Source organism: Papaver somniferum, chromosome 9 (genome assembly GCF_003573695.1).
Source record: "Papaver somniferum cultivar HN1 chromosome 9, ASM357369v1, whole genome shotgun sequence".
NCBI lineage: Eukaryota > Viridiplantae > Streptophyta > Magnoliopsida > Ranunculales > Papaveraceae > Papaver > Papaver somniferum.
The window spans coordinates 27431271-27452846 of NC_039366.1; the positions used below are offsets into that span (position 1 = coordinate 27431271).

Genomic DNA, 21576 nt, shown 5'->3' on the forward strand with positions numbered 1-21576 from the left:
TAGTAAAGTCGATGCATATCCATGTGTTGATTCATTGGCTCAAAACCTTCGGGTTTATCATAGCCTCATCTAACAATTCCATGCGAGGAGTTTGCGCACGGGATATAAGTACAAGCAAAGAAAACAAAACGTATAAGTAAAGATCCATGGGGCTAAATAAATATAAAGTGCTGAAATGTAAATAAGACCAAGGTTTACGTGGTTCAGCACTAAGGCCTACGTCCACGGGGTTTGTTGTTTTACTATATTCTTCACCGTTACACGAATAGTCGAATGACTTTTGGGTTTACATGTCTCTCTTCTAAATGATTAACTTACACTTGCAAACTCTCTCTCTCCTCCTCCTCCCTTTCTGATTCTTCCGATCCCCTTTCCTCTTGGTGGAGACGGCGTATTTATAAGGTTAGAGTGTGGGACCCATCTCTGATGACCGTTGGAACCTTATCTTCTTGTGTCCTTGCGTCTATCACGCAGAGGTCTGCGTTTTCCCCTTGATCCCGCAGAGGCATCCACGCTCGTTCCACAGGTTGATCGACACGTACACTGCTCAGAATGTTTAATGCGGGTAGTTGAGGAGTCTGCTCGTGTCAGACAAGTGTCTTCTGCCCCTGTCACGTCCGTGTCAGCTAACTTTCTCTCCACCGTTGATCCTAGCTTCTCTTTTGGGGATGCGATAAAGTAACTCCTCGGGATTTATTTGGTGTTTCGTAGCGCATCATGTTTTGATGTTTTGGCCTGCATGCTTTCCACGTATCTTTTTATATACACGTGTCTGATAGTGAGATATATGTGTACACACAAACTAAAATCTAAAATTTTGAGCATGAAGTTAAAAAAAAAAACTATAGAAATTAGCTCACTGGTGATTACAAAAATAAATAAAAAGATTGTGCAATTATATGGAACTCTCTGTATGCGTACGGCATCGTGTATTTGTTTAGTTGGCAAACTCTCTCGGTGAAGCAAAATTTAGGAAAAGGTACTGATTGTCAGCCATTTTCGAGTCCCTACTTTCCTAGCACAACTCAGTTCACTTTTTGTAAAAACTTTTAAATCCGAAACATATATGGCTGAAATTTTAATATATTTGGAAAAACTTTCTCAGAAAATGGTGCATACAATTGGTTAGAGCAAGCAGTATGGTGATCGGTTATACTCCCTCCGTCTCAAATTAACAGTCATAATTGACTTTGTCAAGATATTAAGGAAATCCTATAAAATGTCGTGACTAATCTTTGACTAGCCCCATTTAATGTTATGTTGTCACCAAAACTAAAACTAATAGTTCAAAAATTATAAATCGGATAGTATTATTATTTTAGGAAATATTTAAAAAGAATAAAAACAAACTTATGTTGCTTTTATTATGGAGTCCATAATTAGAACGTAATGTAAGAATAAATAGAAGTTTTATTAGGAATTTTATAACTATCCATAAATGTTTTTATTCAAAAAAGGAATGACAACTAATACAAAGATATTGAGCAGATTTTTTCCTTATATATGGTGATAATATTTAAGATTTTGAATTGAGTTTATATTAAAAATGATTTAATGATTATAAAAAATAAAGAGTATATTTGATAGTTTAAGGGAAAAGTATGTCTATAAACAGAACGGACAAATAAAAAGAGATAGACCAAAGTAAAAATTAGGACAAATAAAAAAAGACAGAAGGAGTACTACACTTGTTTTGTCCACAATTAGGATTTGTAGCTTGTAGCAAGCGAAGAGGGTGGAAAATAAAGCAAGTCCTATGTCGACGGAAACTGGAAAAGGTTACAGTCATGTAACGTTTTTTTTATCTTAAATTACTATTTCCAATTAAAAAGATAAAAATGTCGACGGAAACTATGTTTTGGTCCAAACATTACAACAATGGTTCTAAACATATCGAGGGACTAAATCACACCAAAACCACATTTTGTAAAACTCATAATTTTTTTGATGGGTTCCGATGGATCCGTCGGAGTACAATAGGAAGCCGCTTATGGTGGGGCCTATTAAAACTTCTGTGAGGAGTGGTTTTACCGTACTTTATTTGGGCAGTCCAAATAGACTTTTTGATATTACAGTACCAAAAGTCAAAAATCTGTCAGGACAGTTAGTTGACGTGGACTACTTTAACGAAAATCATAAATTGATTAAGCGGGATATCACGCAGAATCGTTGACCCTGGCAGATTTGTGAGGCCCACTACAAAAAGGGGGCCTGTTGACCCTGGCAGATTTGTGAGGCCCACTACAAAAAGGGGGCCTGTTAATCTTCAGTGGGTGCGAGCCCCACAAATATGTGAGAGGCCACTGATTCTGCAGAATATCCCACTCGGTAGTTGTATCAGTTCCCCTATTTTGACGTTAACATTGAAAAGCTAAATTATTTCCGAATTAAATAATCACTTAATCTAGATCCGTCTTTTTCTTTCTTAACCAAGTCGTAGACAAAACTTTCGGAAATGCTGCGGGTCATACCCACGTAGGGCTGCACAACGGGTAGGGTGGGTAGGATATGGCCTATACCCGCCACCCTACCCGTTTACCGGCGGTTAAGAAAATCTTTACCCGCCACCCTACCCGCCAAATAATGGATAGGGTAAGATACGGTTAAAAAACTGGCGGGTAGGGTAGGGTTGGCGGGTAGGAGTAGGGTATGTGCACTTCTAGGTAGGGTGGGTAGGATATGGCCTATACCCGCCACCCTACCCGTTTACTGGCGGTTAAGAAAATCTTTACCCGCCACCCTACCCGCCAAATAGTGGATAGGATAGGATACGGTTAAAAAACTGGCGGATAGGGTAGGGTTGGCGGGTATGGGTAGGGTATGTGCACCCCTATACCCACGTACATAGTGGGATAAGATCCCTCGTAACCTGATAGTTTAATATGGGATGGATTTAGTATGGGTCCCACTCCATTTTGTCCGTCGGTATGGCCTCCGAGATATAAATTATTCTCGCAAGACATCGATAGACATCGAGAGTTTAGGCACGAATTCCACGAATACTTAGAGTATGGGGCATAAACATGTTAACTCTATGTATGAATTTCAATAAACAGTTCGGATTTGGGTACTAAAATTAGGTGTTTTGAAAAGAATTGGAAGACCAAGATTGAGAGGTCAAGCAACAAAAAAAAGAAAAAAACCGAACACGAAAACTTATTATCCATTTTTCTTTTTTTTTTCTTGAGAAACGAAGCACATATTAAAGAAAAAAAAAATATTTACAGGGATATTCATAAATGGTTGAAAAACCTTAAAAAAAGAGTAAATTCAGAAAATTACATAATCATGATATTCTCCAAATGGTATAGAATTTGGTTTGTAAAAAAATGCTTGAAAGTCTTTGTAGTAAAATTCCAAAGGCTATTGTCTAGTTTAACCGTGTACACGAATTCGTCTCTGGTCCTTGCTTTAAGGCATATTTCTATGGGTATGGTGAAGATCATAGTTTGCCACTTTAGCAGCACCCACTATGAGTATGCCAAAGTCGCAAACGTATATCACCCGAATTAACCAGCTTTTCCGGTCACCTGAGATGCTTGTCGGCGATGATCCAGCCACTTTCCTGGGTATCCGGCGACCACTTTGGCATAATTTTTTACATGGATCTTTCTACACATGGGATTAATGGGCTATTCAGATGTGAACTTTGGAGGAATGGCAAAAAAAAAAAAAAAAAGAAAGAGAAAGACTTCTACAACTTGGATCACAAATATTACTAATTTGACGTATTGGAGAGAGACGGATATTAGAGTTTGTTTTATGTTTATGAAGTTAGAAAAAAAAATGCAACACCAAACTTAGTCATATTGGCTAACAATTATATAAGTGGACCATAGTGACGGTGGAAAGTATTGGTGTCCAGTGAGTAATTTCGCATCGTCTCGCGCATTTCTTGATAAATGGTTTAACGTTATTCTTATTTAATGTTGATGGATAACAGAGTTTATTGTTAGTAGAGCGTACTGTTATTAGGTTAAGTACTTAACAATTTAATTTACTAACTATTCAGGGTTTTATTGTTTTTATGGAACGAATAACCTCACATTTGGAAGCGTAATGTCGTAGATGTAATGTCCTGACCTTCTACCGATAATGTGCTCAGTTATCCGGTGTGATCATCTGAAAATATGGGGTTTCAATGGTCACCGTTGCGGTTATCCAGCAGCAGCTTCTCAGGAGATCACCCATCTCAAGATTACTCAATACCGAGCATGCTTAACTATAAAGATTTTACGCGAACTATGAAGCCAATTATGCTGAAAAGGTCTCGATGTTATGAAAGGAAAAACCATTACCTATATTCCAATTGACGAATCCTACCTTCCGAGTCGGAGTACTATAATACCACCAAATTAATTTGGAGTCGTCCTCGGCTCCAGAATATGTTTAATCCTAGATTCTGGCATTTTTTATCACTCATGAGATCCTTTTCCGACACAATCCGTCAAGCATATTTTTTCACCCTCAACAGGTAACCCGTGGTCGGCTCTAATACCATTTGTAAGGACATGATCCACCGCCAATATTGTCCCCACTCAGTCACTGCGGATATCCGACAGTGTGGGATTTTCAACTAACACTGATGCGGTCATCAATCAGCAGTTTTCTGGGAGGTATCACATCCCTAGATTACTCTCACCTGAGAACGCATAAACACAGTGCTTTTACCAACTATGGATCCAACTATGTTGAAAAGGCCACACTGTTATGAAAGTACAATCCATTACCTATATTCCATTTGGGAACTCTCCTTGTCGAATTAAATTACGTACATAATATATTTCGGAAATGGCTTTAACATTTTAAAATATAATAGCTTAAGTGAATGAATTATCTTTTCGTTATGTCGTTGAAATAGTAAGAACACACAATACGGTATGTACTGTTGAGTCAATTCTGAGTTTTACTCTTTTCAGACTATTCTTAAAGGGGAAAAAAGAAACAAGGATCCGAAGATTGTTAATATCTACACAATTATTCTTGAGACGAATAAGTTCAGGTGTTGTAATTTTTTTACAACTTACTTAGTTTAATGTTTTGGTCCCGCTCTGTTGTTGGAGTATGTGGCGCGATAAACCACATATGTATAGCTAGGGATAGTCCCTCATGGAATAAAGAGGAATACATGTGGAGCTTAATAAGATTGGGAATCTCCATACATAGCACCTAGGAATTTTAGTTAAAACCCCCACACCTATTATCCCAAGATAGTCAGGTGGGGTCTGGGTTATGTGGTCTGGCTATGAGTAGTGTTCGATGGTCCGTGAAGATCCTAAGAATTGGTATCTGAACCAATGGTTGGGGATACTTTTCGAACGTAGAAGTGATGGTGGATGTCACTAGGTTTAGGGCGCAAGTGAAGTTAGACTCAAGTGAGGTCTGGGGTTATATGGTCGGGCTATGAGTAGTGTTTAATGGTCCATGGAGATCCTAAGAATTGGTATCTGAGCCCATGATTTGGGATACTTTTTGAACGTAGAAGTGGTTGTGGATGTTACCCGGTTTAGGGCGCAAGTGAAGTTAGACTCAAGGTGGAGCAAGCAAGTCCCAAAGTTGAACTGGCTCTCAAGGTGGAGTTAGTGTCTCACCCATTTACTCAGGTGGAGCATGGTTCTAAATCGTCAAGGAAATGCTCAAGGTGGAGTTAATGTCTCACACATTAACTCTCAAGTTGAGATGGGTTCTAGGTGGGAAAGGAAATGCTCAAGGTGGATTTAGTGCGTGCCTTCTCATTAACTCAAGGTGGAGTAGGATTCCAGGGTGCATAGTGACAATAATCATGATCAATGGGTAGCATATACATATGGTAATCATATGGTGGAGTCTGATTGGACTACTGAAGTGGTTTAATCTCGCCAAGATGGAGATTGTTGGAGTATGTGGCGCGATAGAACACATATGTATAGCTAGGGATAATTCCACATGGAAGAAAGAGGAGTACATGTGGAGTTTAATAAGCTTGGGCACTCCTTACGTAGCACTGATGCCTTTTATATTAAAACCGAACACCTCTTATCCTAAGGTGGTCAAGTAGGTACATCATCGGTGCTATGTGGTCGGGACCATAATAGGTTCCGATGGTCCATGAAGATCCTAACATCGTTCACTAAAATATAGAAGATACAGAAAGGTATACCATTTCAATGGATCAATAAGGTATCTTTGGAAACTTAGAAAACATATCAAATAATGTTTTTTTGGGGGGACAAAATATGTAAAAATTAATTCCGATATAATTTCATGGTTGGCTTGAGGATACAACTCGAGAAAGGAAAAGCATAGTATGGGAGAATGTCAAGGCGGACACTGCTAGAAATGATTTGTGGAGTAAAGAATAAAAATATCTATCGGGCTTTCCTTTACTTTTGTAATGAGACGAAGGATAAACTTGATATCAATAAATATTATATTTAATATTCATATATCAGAAAATGCATAACTAAATAAAAATTAAGCCCTAGTCACATATAAATCATAACGTTGGTTAAATCGAATTAGTACTTTTACACTTTCTAATGCTTTGATTAGTCTTCTTCCATAAAACTTAGTGCTTTTGGGGAGTTAAACTTAATTGTGCTTTTACACTTTAGGTTGCTTTCTAGGAAGAATTCACATATGCATCTTTTAATGTGGTTGTGATGAAATCAGGGAATTAGCGGGATATACTTGCAATCAAGATATCTTAGGACTTTTAATAAATGAGAGATTAAATTACCAATTCTAATCATTGATGAAAATACATATATGTTTGTAAATGATACAATCCCTTGACCAAGATCTTCTTCTTATTGGTTACTTTCACTATTTATTTTCCTTTTGATTACATTTTATTGCTTCGATAAAACAAAACCCCCATTGGTTACAAAAGAAACTTGAATTTTATAACAACAATAGCCTTCCGTGGAACGAACTCTTTCTTATCACATATTTAAGAAAGTGAAATTATTTTTTATGCATACGACATCGATCAAAGGTCTAAAATCTTTGACTTTCGTTGAGTCATCTTTCTAGGGAATAAGCTTTACGAAAGACATGATTAATATCCATCCCAGTTTTCCTTTATAGCAGAGCTCATTGGTAGCTGCTATTATATTAGTCTTCTAACAGTGAAACAAGATTTGTAAAACTCCAAGTTATACCCATCGGGGCCTGGTGCTTTATTTACACCACAAATCTTAATAGAATTTACCACCTCCCCCTCCTAAAAAAGTTTTTCCAACCCGCATTTTTGAGTAATATCAACTCTTCTGAACTCCATGTTCTCAAAAGAAGGAAACCCTGAATTAGTAGATGTGAAAAGATTAGAACAATATTGTCGTATCTCCCTTACAAAGAGGAAGTCAAATAAGATTTTATAGACATTTATAGAATTTTGAATTAAGTGACTCCCAGAGATTCTTTGAAAATCTAGAGATTTTTAGCAATTCTTTGAGAGTATTTTAGAGAGTCTTTGTAACTTGTCAGAACAAAAAAATGAGATGTGTAGAGAGCCTTTGTGGTTTATAGAGACAAAAAAATGTATAATATCTAATTAAAAATTCAAAACATCTTCTGATTTTTTAACTATGCACGTTAAAATGTTAATATAAGTATCATGAATACCTTTTAAAATATGTGTTTATTGCCAAAATAAATCTCATTGTTGTCATATGGCTAAGTTTTCATTCTTTTTATTCCGTTCATCCCATATTTTATTTCCTATGATATCTCGTCATTGGTTAGCATCTTCTCGTTGTTGCCTATGATTTTGATTTTAGGAAAGATGATCTTCAGAATCTCTTTAATCAGTTTGATTTTTGGGAAGAAAAGCGTACTTTGAAGTGGCAAAGAGAAAGCTATGTATACATGAGGGAAAAGAAGAGAGAGTAGATGTCCAATATATTCAGATGAGGTCGGTTGGATTACTGCGCAAACGACCCCTTCTTGATCATTAACTCAAACAAACAAAAAAAGGACAAAAAATTGGTCCTACTTTCAAAAACAAATATTCCCAAAATTTTCAAGTCTCTCAAAATATCACTTCTTGGGGAGAGATTTCTACCATGCATATTTTCCTAAAAAAAAGTCTCCCCAAATCTCTGAAAACAACAAATTAATGAATTTTAATTCTCCTTCGAATAACATGGGTGTTGGAGTGACTCTTATGAAATCCTAATCCAGTAACATGGAGTTTTAGATAATTTAAGTGACTTAAAATATCTCTAGCCACTAACAAGAGACGTTAGGAGACCCTTCTACCTCCAGCTTAATAATACAATTTTTTTTTTAGCATTATCAATTGGAAATATTTAGTGTTTTTATCTCGATGTATCACTAAAGCCTCTAACTTCCGCTCTCTAGTAAGCCATTCTTGCCCTTGTGACCTTAATATTGTTTATCTTAAAATATCTCTAGCCACTAAAGGTGCATTCTCTTCTGCATTAGACCTCTAGTCTTATCATTCAGGCCATCCTCCTCTTTCTTCACATTACCAAAGACAGTCTTACTCCAATACTTTATAAAATACTCTAGATTTTGCGGTTTTCTAAAAAGAATATATTCAGGTGTGCCAACAAATTCCATACTATTCCATCAAGTTTCCATTAATTTAACAAAATCATGATGTAGTAACCCATGATTCGCAATCTTCAAACTAGAGTTACTTTTAACACTAGAAACTAATTCCATGAACAAAGCATTATGATCTAAGATAGTTCATACATTGGCAGTTTCACTAGCATTGCTAAACTTAACATCATAGAAAGTACATACAAGAAACCTATCTGGTCTGCTATAAAGGGTCATCATGCTTACTCCAAGTGTAATATCCACCATCCAATGGTAAATCTATCAACTCTTGATCAACAAGTCATTGAGAAAATTCATGTTTGTTGAGTCACTAGCCATATTTCTCTCTGCATCACTTTTTACTGAGTTTAAATAACCAACAAAACACCAGGCCTCATCTGACTAGTTTCTTACATCAGCAAGACCATTCCAGAAATTTTTTCTCGTATTGTAATCATATGGAGAATAATCATTAGTTAGTATGAACTTAAATCCATTATTCCTGATTATAAATAGACAAGATATAGAATCAACACCCATCGTCTTATTTAAATCCTCCAAATATGCATTATCCCAAATAACAAGTAACCCTCCATTATTACCAACAATTCCTTTTGAGGAAATGTATTCCTACCTAAAGTCTATTATATTCTGCAAACCCTTATTTGCAAAAATAGGGGATACTTTTGAAAATATAAAATTGATATTATCAATCTATCCTAGATTAACTTATTTCCATGGATTGCTTGATTAGTTTTAGTTCTGGAGATTAATGATCTAATATTTAGTTCATCTGTTAATTACTTTCTGATGATTCTTTATTTCCTTCTCAGAATCTAGAAATTTTAGTTTTTCCAGCTTGTTTAGTCGAGTTTTTCTTTTCATAGTTCTTTATTTTTTTCATAGTTCTTTTATCTCTGAGCTTACTTTTCATGGCTTTCTAATTTTCTAGGGCCTCTCTCTTCACCATCATCATGGAAATCATTCAGTATTGGACCTTTATAGTTCGAAAACTCCTTCTCTTAACAGTAGCATTACAACTTTTAAATGTATTAACGTCTCCTTCTGATGCAGTATTACAGGCCATCAAAATCAGTACAGATCATCACAGCATGTCTCTCTTTATCATGTATATGATTTAAATGATATTTTCTTGTTCTTCTGGCACAACTCAGAGGATCCGATCCAAGTCGTCCAGAAGATGGATACAGATTTGAATTTTGAAAATTCAAGGTTTCCCCCTATCAAGTTCCGAAATTATAGCAAATCAATATTTCAGCCGTATTTCATGCAGTTAACTAATATCACGGTTCAAAACTCGAAGAAAATCTTCACTCCAATATTATGGAAACAAATAATATCCTCATAACTGCTTCTAGTTATATGAGGCATCTTTTTATGCTTTATAAGAAATTCTCTTGGTATAACCATTTTCTTCCTCACAATATTATAGAGTTATTTTATACCTAGAGGTTTTTGATTATGGATTCTTCTTCCTCAAACCCCCAGATCTCAGCTAAGACTTCAAAGATGCAAAATGATCAAATTCGAGATATCTGTGCCAGACAGATGCGAAGAGCTATAGGAGCCTCGGGAAAATTGAATACTACATTAATAGGAAAAATTTTCAAATCAGAACCGGTTGAAACTGATACTGTCAGAAGGGAAATAAAAACTCTATGGAGTATGTATAGAGTCAAAGAGTTGAGATGCCTGGATAATAATATTTTTATATTCAAATTTAATACAGAAGAAGTCATGAATGCTGTGCTGAAAAAGAGTCCTTAGAAAATTCTCAAATCTCATTTAAACTTAAAGAAATATGATGCATCCATACCTGTGAAGGATTGGGAGTTTGATGAACAAGAATGGACTGTGCAATTTCAACACATTCTCCTTGAACATCACTGTATAGATGTGGTAAATGAAGCCATTAAAGAACTTGGTACAAAAATTTCGACAGACCCAGAAGATTGTAAACCTTCTTATGGAAGCACAATTTCTGCAAGAATCAAGATTAACTTATCAAAACGTCTACACAGAGGAGGATGGTGGAATACAACGGCTGGTGGTCAAACTTGGATTCGCTTTCACTGGGAGAGACAGCCTCACAGTATTTGTCCTAAGTGCTACACGATAGATCATAACGAAGAGGAATGTGATAACACAGTTGACGATCTTATGATTAGGAGATTCACAAATGAACAATATATTGATTACATTCATGAGCTAGCTAAAGCTTATGGAGTTGAAATCGTAGAAGACATGGATTTACTTCTTCAAAGAATTTGTGAGGCTAGTAGGAAAATGCGCGAAGCTCAAGATGAAGATGAAGAAGCTAACAGAAGTCACAAAAGGAATAGAGTCGAGGAACAAGGAAATATCATGGAGAGAGGAACTGAATAACCAATAATCCAACCTAATTTTGATGGTATGGAGCACGACTTGATTGAAGAAGGCCGAAACAACATGAGGGAGAATTTCCATGAGGTGAATGAGGCTGCTCCAAACAATCTGGTAAAAAACTTTTCCAATATCCTAAATAATTTTCATTCTTTTGTTTTAAAGTCAAACTTACTTCTGTTTTCTCCTGCTTTTAATGCTCTTAATATTCTCGACATAAAATGCCATCCAACTGTCTTAGTTAGTTACATTTAGTTTAACTTGAGTATCAAGTTACATCATCGTAACAAAATCATGAAGATTATCAGTTGGAACTGCCAAGGATTTCTAGGTAAAGCCACCAGAGATCATCTTCTTCAACTTAATAATTTGTACTCTCCAGACATCATTTTCCTTTGTGAGACCAAAATTAATGATGATAGAATTATCTTACTTACAAACTTTCTTAGGATTCCAAATAAATGTTATATGCCATCTATAGGTCAAGCAGGTGGTATCATTATGCTCTGGAAGGATGGTTTCCAATTAGAAATTATGAATTCTTCTAGTAATATGATTCATGCTATAGTTAATAATGATCCTGCCTTAGGAGAATGGTTTTTATCCTGTGTCTATGGTACTCCTTACCCCAAAGACCAACCAACACAATGGAAGTATATACATAGTCTTAGTAAGTCAGTGAAAGTTCCTTGGGTTCTCATAGGAGACTTAAATATTACTGTGAGTGTCTTAGATAGAAACACTAGCTCTGCCCTGACTTCCCCTGAAGTGTTAGATGGCATAAAACAATCTGACTTGCATGACATGAAATTTAGTGGTAATGCCTTCACATGGAATATCAATAGTCATGGCACATGAAAATTCAAATCTAGATTAGACAGATCTCTAACTAATAGTGAATTCATAGTTAAATATCCTGATGCTACTCTCAAACATCTTGCTCAGCTAGGATATGATCATACTCTACTATTGTTATTCCTTTGTAGTACTTCCAGTTCATCAGGTAAAAACTGTAAGTTCATTGAACACTATCTTCAAAAATATTCTTGTGCAAATGAAATTACAAATGCATGGAATTCTAACATTTCAGGTTCAGCCGCTTATGTTTTGTATGATAAACAAGCAAACACTGGACAGGTTCTTTCAAAATGGAGCAAGTCAAATTTTGGACATATTCAAACAAAAATCACTGAGATTCAACTTGAAATATCCAAACTACAAGCTTATGATGTCCAAGGAAATAATAATTCTCAGGTGCTATCTCTGGAAAAACAAGTTGAATAGCTCAATCAAATTCAGGCTAGCTCAAACAGACAAAAGTCAAGAGATATCTTCTAGAATGACATGGACAACAACTCAAAATACTTCCACATAAGAGCTAACCAAAGGAGAGTGAGGAATAAGATTGAGTCTCTACAGGCTCCAGATGAATCATGGTATCAAGATAGAACTTCAATTGAACAACTTCTAGTTTATCACTTCAAGAATATCAGTTCTACATCAAATCCTGTGGACAGTTACCATTTTCTAGAACATATCCCAGCATGCATCAACCAGCATGACAACAATGCACTTATATCAGTTCCATATGAACAAGAAATATATAAATCCTTAATATCAATGGATCCTTGGAGATCACCAGGTCCTGATGGTTTTCCTCCAGGCTTTTATCAAACTCAATGGAAGGTAGTAAAGGATAATATCTGCAAGATGGTTCATGATTTCTTTCATTCTGGTCACCTCTTGAAGAAGATTAATAATACTAGAGTCACATTAATCCCAAAAGTTAACTCACCTCAAAAGTCGTAAGACTACATAACTATTTCCCTTTATAATACAATATACAAGATTATCTCCAAAGTTCTAGCACTGAGATTAAATAAGCATATGGTTGACATTATTTCACCGATGCAATCAGCTTATGTCCCAGGTAGATTAATATCTGAGAATATCTGCATGGTACAATAACTTTTTCAAGCAATGAAAAAAATATGGAGATCCGGTCATCTTGCTCTAAAAATGGATATTTCAAAAGCCTTTGACAGGCTAGAATGGGTGTTTCTTATTGAAGTTCTCAAGAAATTTGGGTTTTGTGAAAAGTTCTGCCAACTGATATCTGAATGTATCTCTACAACTCAAATAGAGATAGTGATAAATGGTTCTCCATCAACTTCTTTCAAACCAACAAGCGGCATTAGACAAGGAGATCCTCTCTCCCCCGATCTTTTCTTCTTAGCAGTGAAAGCTTTTTCAAGAAATCTCTATTACTGTGAAGTCACTAAGAAATTAACTGGAATGAAAATCTCAAGGTCTGCACCTAAAATTAGTCACCATTTATTTGTAGATGACTGCTTATTATTCTGCAAGGCCAATCTAGATCAAACAAGGAAATTGCTTCAACTGATTGAGGAATTCAGTTTATGTTCAGGACGACTGATCAACTTCAGCAAATCTGCTGTATATTTAAGCAAAAACATGATCCCTTCTTATTGTCAAATAATTAGTGGTACTCTTCAGGTCAGGCAACTAAATCTCAATGATGAAAAGTACTTGGGTCTGCCTTTCTTCATTGGAAGGAACAAGAAAATCCCCTTTTCAATTCTTGTTGACAAGATGGATAACAGGTTATCAAAATGGAGATGTATAAACATGTCAGAAGCTTCCAGATCAGTTACGGTGAGAAATGTTACTAATGTCATTCATGCGCATCACATGACAAGCTTCAAGCTTCTAGAAACAACAATAAATAAGAAGAACTCTACACAACAAAAATTCTGGAGGAAAAAGAAAACCAACAAAGTCAGAAAACTTGTTACATGGAAAAGTGTGAATGCTCCTAAGGAAGATGGTGGATTAGGATTCAGGGATCTTCAGATTTTTAATAGGGCACTGCTAGCTAAGTCTGCATGGAGGATATGCACTGATCAAACCTCTATCTGTTCTAAGTATCCACAGGCAAAGTACTTCCCTAATGGTGATATGTTTAATCTCAAGAAATGTTCTTCTACTACTTGGTCCTGGACTAGCATTAGTTCTGAGCTAAATTTTATCCAAAAATATAGCATTTGGAGTATTAGTAATGGTCATTCTATTCTCATCTGGAAGCATAATTGGGTTCAAGGTCTTGATGTTCCTCCAACTCCAAGAATTGGTGCCATAGATGCTGAACAATACAAGTATGTTTTTCATCTCTTCACTCCTGATAATAAGAGGTGGAATTCTGCTTTAATCCTATCCCTCTTTGAAGACTCTACAATGAGACTTATTCTCTCCATGAGTGTTTACCCTCAACATGAAGATAAAATGGTCTAGACCTTAGAGAAAAATGGAAAGTTTACAGTAAAAGCTGATTATAAGAAGATGTATGAAGAACAAAGCTCTAATGCCGTGATCCCAGCTAGAATGAAGAAAATTTTCAAGAGACTATGGAGATTACCTCATCTTCCTAGAATTAAATAATTCTTATGTAAATGTGTGAAGGACATCCTCCCAACTAGAGACAAGATCACTTATGCAATACTGAACGGAGACTTTAGTTGCTCTTTCTGCTCTCAAATGAATGAAACAGCTACTCATTATATTCTTGAGTGTTCAATGGTGAAACCTGTTTGGTTTGGTACTCTGGGTATTCATGCTCCTACTAATATTAATCTGGTGGACTAGATATGTTCTTTATTTGATAGTCTAGAAGCTGGTCACATCAAGGAAGATAATATCTGCAAAATCGCAATAGTTGCATGGTGTATTTGGTCGCAGAGATGTGATAAAATATTCAAAGACTCGATAACAACTACAGAGATCAGTATTCAAAAATACAGGAAGTATATCTCATATTATGTTGAAATATCTCGTAAGAAACCTGTCAACATACACAAGCAAACCAGAGTTAATCTGCACTGGTCTCCTCCACCTCCATATGGAGATTTTACCTTGAATATTGATTGTTCTTATTACAATAAATCTGGTGGCATTGGTCTCATTATTCGTAATTTTGCAGGTCATCACGGATCCAAGTGTATCTACCTAGCTGACTCATCTAGTCTGGAGCATGCAGAGTGCAGTGGTCTTTGGGAGGATGTTAAGTGGGTAAAAGAACTAGAACTGCAGGAGGTATATTTCGAACTGGACTCAAAGCTCGTGGTGGATGCTGTCAACAAAGAAGATTACAATATAAACTGGAGATTTCATAATCTTATTAAAGATATCAAGAACTTATTTCAATTTTTTTAACTCTTGGCACTGTTATTATGTGCAAAAAGAGAAGAATAAAGTAGCAGACGTGTTGTCTAAGTCAGCTAGAATATATGAACTCAACATGGTTTGGTTATCTGAGCCTCCTGGTAACATACAAAGTTTACTGGTAGAGAAAGCTAATCATGTAAACTCTGCTTTTTAATATATCAATCCTTGCAATTTCAAAAAAAAAAAAAAAAACATGAAGAGAGAGAGAAAAAATTGGTTTCTTGAATTTTACATATAGACACCCATGAGCTGTAATTAAATTCTTCACCGCTACTTGTTTATCATAAGCATTTAACCCTCTTGTATTCCAATTGATGATTTTAGACCCCATCACACATCAAATTTTCCGTTAAACTTACTTCTTCTACCTCATCTTCCATCTCCTTAGAGTTGGTTGAGTTGTTTGAATCACAACCATCTTGCACCTTTCTACCATCAACAATGGCTTTATATCTATGTTTATATTTAAAAAAGAATTTTTTAATGACTACTTCAGCTTCATTCTCATCTTCGATGTAAACCGCCAAGTCTGCAACAGAACTAAATTATACGCATTTATTTAAACATCTCTCTGCTCCAAATTGAGACAATATTGACTAGTAACCACCCCTCCAAACATCTTTGTGCTCTATTTCCCGTCAATTATGATTTTCTCCATGTCATGAAACCTAGATATTTTCTTGATCTTAGATATATGAAGATTATGCCTTTATTAAGAAATTCCTTCGAAATCTAATTCCATAAATTACTTCACGTTAACTTTTATACGAAATTTGATACAACCTCCCCATGGGTTGCACCGTTGCAACTTACATTATCCAAATATGTTTATCTAATACAAAATGATGCATGAAATTAAGAAAAACCGTATTCTATAAAAAAAAAGTTCATATGTAACTTTCTATATGCGTTTAAAAAAATACACCTTAAGGATTTAACCTACGGATACCATTCATTAACTTATGACGCAATATTTTATAAATTTCTCGAGTATCATATGGCCAAAAACTAGTGTTAGCGAACTTCTCTATCTTTCAAAAACACTCTAACCGTGTTTGTATAATTAACAGCTTTTGGATGAAGCAAATTTTAAGAAAAGTGTTGATTGCTAGCCATTCTCGAGTCCTTACTTTTTTTCCAGTCTGAAACAGATCTCCAATTGAAAATTCAATATCATGCAAATTTTATATATTTGACTCTTAGAAAATGGTAAATTCACGTTCGTTTCATTTTGTGACAGTTTTAAATTCGACATATCTCGTTACAAGCTGAGTATACTATAAGTTTTACATATCCAAAAAACTTCCCGAAACCATAATATGAACTAATCCCTCCATACGATATATTTAGACGGAACGTATCTATTAGATTATTTTTTTTCTTCTTTTTTACTTCATTATATCCATTCTCTTTCTTATTTTACCTTTTATTATATTTCCAATATTGAAAATGTTGTCCTAAATATCGTGATTCCTAAATATCGAGCCCTTATATGTGGTATGATTGAAGGGAATAGTAATAATAGTCATGAGATATTAGGACAAAGTCGGCTGTCAATATAAAGGCCTAGTTAGCAATTCGTCGAGTGATTCGCGAATTAATCCGTCTCAATCGTTCCCGAACAATCCGGTCGTATTAACGAAATACCGAACCAGGCTCGCGTGTTATATGGGAGTTTCGAATTTTTCGCGAATTATACCATTTCCTACATTTTTTTAAGGTTTTAAAAAATTGTTGGCAGTGGGGATCGAACAGAGTCACCCGATTTTAACTCATCAGACCCATTTTCTATATTTCTTTAAGGTTTTAAAAAATTTGTTGGCAGTGAGGATCAAACATATGCCCTTTCGATTACTGAACAAGGAAACCAAGCACTAGGCTGGCTGTTGGTTCGTGATTCAACTTAGTATATTATTTATATACTACCAAATACTTTCTTTAGACCATGCTTTAGCTTAATAGAATATAATAAATATATTTTCTACTAATTTAATTTATGACGAATTTCATTACCGAATTAATATTTTTATATCGAATTATACACTACGTATGTCATTCCGAATTACTGCTTATCACAAAACGTTGACTAGATTTTTGACTGAATTTAATTTTTACAAATTCGAACAATACACATACGTATTATGTTCTGTACATTTGTCGAATACCGAATTGCTAACCAGGTATAGAGGAAGTGTGATTTGAATTTGATGCTCTCAACAGAGATTTCTGAACAGTGAGGATCAAAAGTTGGTGACATCATCCATTTAGGATGTATGGCCACCAATAAGCCTTACATGTCACATCTTTATATATACTCATCACCCACCTTCTTTGCTCATTTCCGGTATTCTGGTTCTGTAAAAAGCAAAATTAAACAAAACCAACAAACCCTAAAAATAAATAAATGAGATTTTCATTTTGATTTGATAAACCCTGATAAAACCCTTGATCAGTGGATGCCAGTTTCACAGGAGAACAACATGGTAAGTTTCAATTCATTCATTTCTTATTGTTATTCATTTCCCATGTATTTTTTTTTTTTAGTTTATAGCTAAGGTTGCTTGATTGATTTGAGAGTACAGTATTAGTTTTTGATAATAAATGAAAAAAAGGTGAGATTTTTAGGTGATTTTCAGGTTTGATTCTTGAGGATAATTAGGGTTTTTGGGTTTATCCTTCATTCGAAACTTATTGATGAACCCATAGGTTTGATTCATTGATTCTAGTATATGTTGAACTGAACTTGATTACCAGAAATGTTTTGGTGAATGGTTAGTTCTTTTTGCATATAAATGAAAAAAGGTGAAATTTTTAGGTGTTTGAAGTTCAGGGATTTAGGGGTTCATTGATTGATTTTTTTTGGGGACTTAATCATGAACCTTGTGTCTAATTCTAATATGTTACGCTGGATTTGATTATTGCACTCAGAAATTTTATGGAATTTTTTTTTTATAAATGAAAATTGTTTTGATTGTACTAAGTCTGATCCTTAACTGTGGAGGATCAATGCTAGGTTAAGGTTTCTAATGTTTGACCCTTACATCAAATAGAACTCGTCGGTATGAACTTGCTATCGTGTATTCAGCTCTCTCCGAAAATGTTGATTAACTTCATTTTGAGGTTTATCTTCTGAAACTAGGTGCAAGAGATTATATGGTTGATTGATATCTTTGTCTACATTAGCTACAGCTGAGATTCAGGGTGCATGAAGCCATGAGGGAGTATTTTGTTTCTGTTTCCGTCAAATCAAGCAAAATTACTTCAATATCTCAAATGATCCTAGTGAGCATGCAATTCCTAAAAGAGACGCACCTGCAATTCCTAATCTTATCTGTTAGTGGCATAATCCATAAATCATGAAAATCGGATTGGTGTGGAAGAGATGGCAGATGATATCCCCGAGAGTGTTTCACCACGTGTTTAGGACCAGATGCTTTAGATGGAGTTGTATCGTGCAGTTTTAGATAACTACCTGATAACACTTTCTGAAACAATATAGTGGACTGGGAGTTACCTGAACACACCATACGTGGTGAAAGGCTCTTTATTCAGCTCAAAATAGTAATTGAATGCAAGTTTGATTTTCATCTTTTAGTTTTTTGGTTTCCTTCACGACCTGGGAAATGATACTTTGTTTTATTTAGTAGCAGGAGTTAAAGGTTTGATTAACCCAACCCGGAAATGTATTAGTGATTCAAGCAAGAGAAAACTTGGATGCAAACAACAAGAGAAAAGCAAAACCTTTAGATTCCTTGATATTGCTGACTGTCTTTTTCAGGACTGCTAAAGGCCGGTACCAGTTTTGCTAGGGCTGGTACCAATCCAGAATTCCAATGGTCAGGATTCTGTCATTTGTATGGATTGGTATCAGCCCTAGCAAAACTGGTACCTGCCTTAAGCAATTATGGTCTTTTTACTCTGTTTTAGCAGGTTTCTGCCCATGGTCTTTTTTTTTTCTCTGGTTGGATGCTTTTTATGAATCTGTTTTCTCTTCTTTTTGGTGTGGGTTAACTTTTGATGTTGGAACAGGCTACACCGTTTATTGCAGGACTTACTGTAGCTGCTGCTGCTCTTGCTGGTAGATATGGTGTTCAAGCTTGGCACGCGTTCAAAACACGACCAGCAACAGCTAGAATGCGGAAATTCTACGATGGTGGTTTTCAACCGACAATGACGAAGAGAGAAGCAGCTCTTATTCTTGGCCTCAGGTAAACACCATACTAGACAGGATTTCTAATAGGACAAACAGGAAAGGATTGATCTTGTAATTTCATATATGGACTTGTCATGAGTTGTATGGTTTTGGCAGGGAGAGTGCACCTCCAGATAAAGTTAAGGAAGCACATAGAAAAGTGATGGTGGCTAATCATCCAGATTCTGGAGGAAGCCATTACCTTGCTTCGAAAATTAACGAAGCTAAAGATATGATGCTTGGAAAGACAAAGAACAACGGATCGGCATTTTGATACGACCAAAGTTTCTGCAAGTTTACCTTTATCAAATTTATATTTTAAAAAGAGATTTTTTTTTAGTTTGTGTTTTATTCTTACCCATTAAAAGTTTATGGTGTTGATTATCATGGAAATGGTAACTCAAGTGTACCCCTTATTGAATCTTTGTAAAACCCAGAGATTCTGATGAGTTCATGCGTTCGAGTTAGGGTGGAAAGTGTTTCACACCCTTTCTGAAGAACGAAAATGAAGCTCCTACGACAAGATTGTGGCGAAAGCTGCATTTGCATTGGCGGATAAAACTTCAGAGTTTTACTACTTGGACTCCTAGAAATTGTATTCATCTTGCTCTTGAATCCATTTTGCTTGTAATTTTCTTATTCGCATGAACTGTAAGACTGTTACGTACAGCCAAGTAAAGCTTGGCTCTGCTTATTAGTGGTAATTGTCAGTAAAAATGAGGTTGAGAAATATTTGTATGTATCGATATTTGCTGTTGTAAAATGAGTAATGAAGCTTTGAGACAGTTCAAAAGCCGTTTGAATGCAATTTGGCAAACCCAGTAATGAGAAAGACTTGAGAAAATCTTGTTCATTCTGATCCTATTTACAAGGAAAAACTAATTGAAAAGAAAAAGAGCTTAGTGATCATAACAATGGATGCGGAATGTGATTCGAGGTGTGTAAAAGAAGGTTCTATAGCTCTTGGTGTCGTAGCAGTCCTGGTGATCTTGTGTTGTAGCATTAGAAGAAAGGGAACTCGAATCTTAATAGTAATCATCATCATCATCCACTGCAACAGGAAATAATAGAGAAAATGGGTTTGATCCAGTTTTGCAAGGTGTTATTATGCAAACAGTAATGGCGTCAGACTCGCATCGCCACCATCACCATCATGGTGGTGGTACACAATCAACAGTGTCCAACTCGCATCACCACCATCACCATCGTGGTGGCTGCTGATAATTGAAAGGAAGATTGGAAGAGATTTGCATGCATTTTTCTTTTTTCCTACTGAAAACACATTTTTGAACTTTCAGTAATTTTTTTTTGAACTTTCAGTAAATTTTATTTTGGGTTACTCCTAAAAGAAATGCTGCAGCAGGGAACCGAACCCTGGTCTATAACTTTGAACTGTACTGAATATATCTCATCATAAGCCCAACTGAATATGCTTATTATCCAGTAGTCTGACTTGTTTAGTTTTCATTTTCTAACTTTGCTCTCTTTTCCACAAACTAGATCTCCTCCTTCTTTCCCCGTTTCTTCAAAAACCCTAATAAGAATTTGTGTGTGTTTCTCTCTATAATTCATGGATCATTTCAATACTCTTCCTGTGGAGATCACAACGGACATTTTGACTCGTTTGCCAACCGAATCTGTTTTGGAGAGCAAATTAGTATGTACAACGTGGAGAAATCTTGTTTCTCATCATCCATCATTCAACAAGATGCACTTAGATCATCTTAATCATCATGATTCTAGTAAGTTGGGTTTAGTTGCTGGAACTGTGAATAAAAACCTTTTCAGTTTTGAAAACATTCGTTATATTGAATACAATGAGAATGATGAGTCAATTGAGACAATTAGAAGGGTTGTTTTAGCCCCTCTGTTTAGATGATCTGTATTTGTTGGTTAATGTAATGGTATCATATGTCTTTCTGAATTCCGGTCTCTTACCCTAGAAATTTGTATTTGTAACCTCATCACTAAAGGATATGTTATGCTTCCTCAAATTAAGATAGATTGTGATCCTGATCAGCATATTGGTTGGACAAGGGGATTTGGTTATGTTTCTACAACCAATGAGTACAAAGTTGTAGGAATATGTGTGTTGGATGACAATGCAGAAGTGTACATATACACTCTAGGCATCGGACAAGGATAGAGAAGCCTTGGAAAGTTGTATTTCAGTTTCAACTTATCTTCAC

At 35.6% G+C, this 21576-nt stretch overlaps 3 protein-coding genes across 3 annotated transcripts; all 3 read left to right on the forward strand.

Moving 5' to 3' along the window:
- Positions 1-12297: 12297 nt before the first annotated feature.
- Positions 12298-12762, forward strand: LOC113311638. Its single transcript, XM_026560450.1, has one exon. It carries the CDS (start codon positions 12298-12300, stop codon positions 12760-12762), a length of 465 nt encoding a protein of 154 aa, XP_026416235.1.
- Positions 12763-12972: 210 nt separating this feature from the next.
- Positions 12973-15183, forward strand: LOC113311639. The gene is made up of 3 exons (XM_026560451.1): positions 12973-14259; positions 14434-14607; positions 14710-15183. The coding sequence occupies exons 1-3, from the start codon at positions 12973-12975 to the stop codon at positions 15181-15183; spliced, it is 1935 nt and encodes a 644-aa protein (XP_026416236.1).
- A 2340-nt stretch (positions 15184-17523) lies between these two features.
- Positions 17524-20135, forward strand: LOC113307708 (mitochondrial import inner membrane translocase subunit TIM14-1-like). The gene is made up of 3 exons (XM_026556156.1): positions 17524-17678; positions 19225-19403; positions 19505-20135. Exons 1-3 carry the CDS (start codon positions 17652-17654, stop codon positions 19659-19661), a joined length of 363 nt encoding a protein of 120 aa, XP_026411941.1. The 5' UTR covers positions 17524-17651; the 3' UTR covers positions 19662-20135.
- The last annotated feature ends 1441 nt before the right edge of the window (positions 20136-21576 follow it).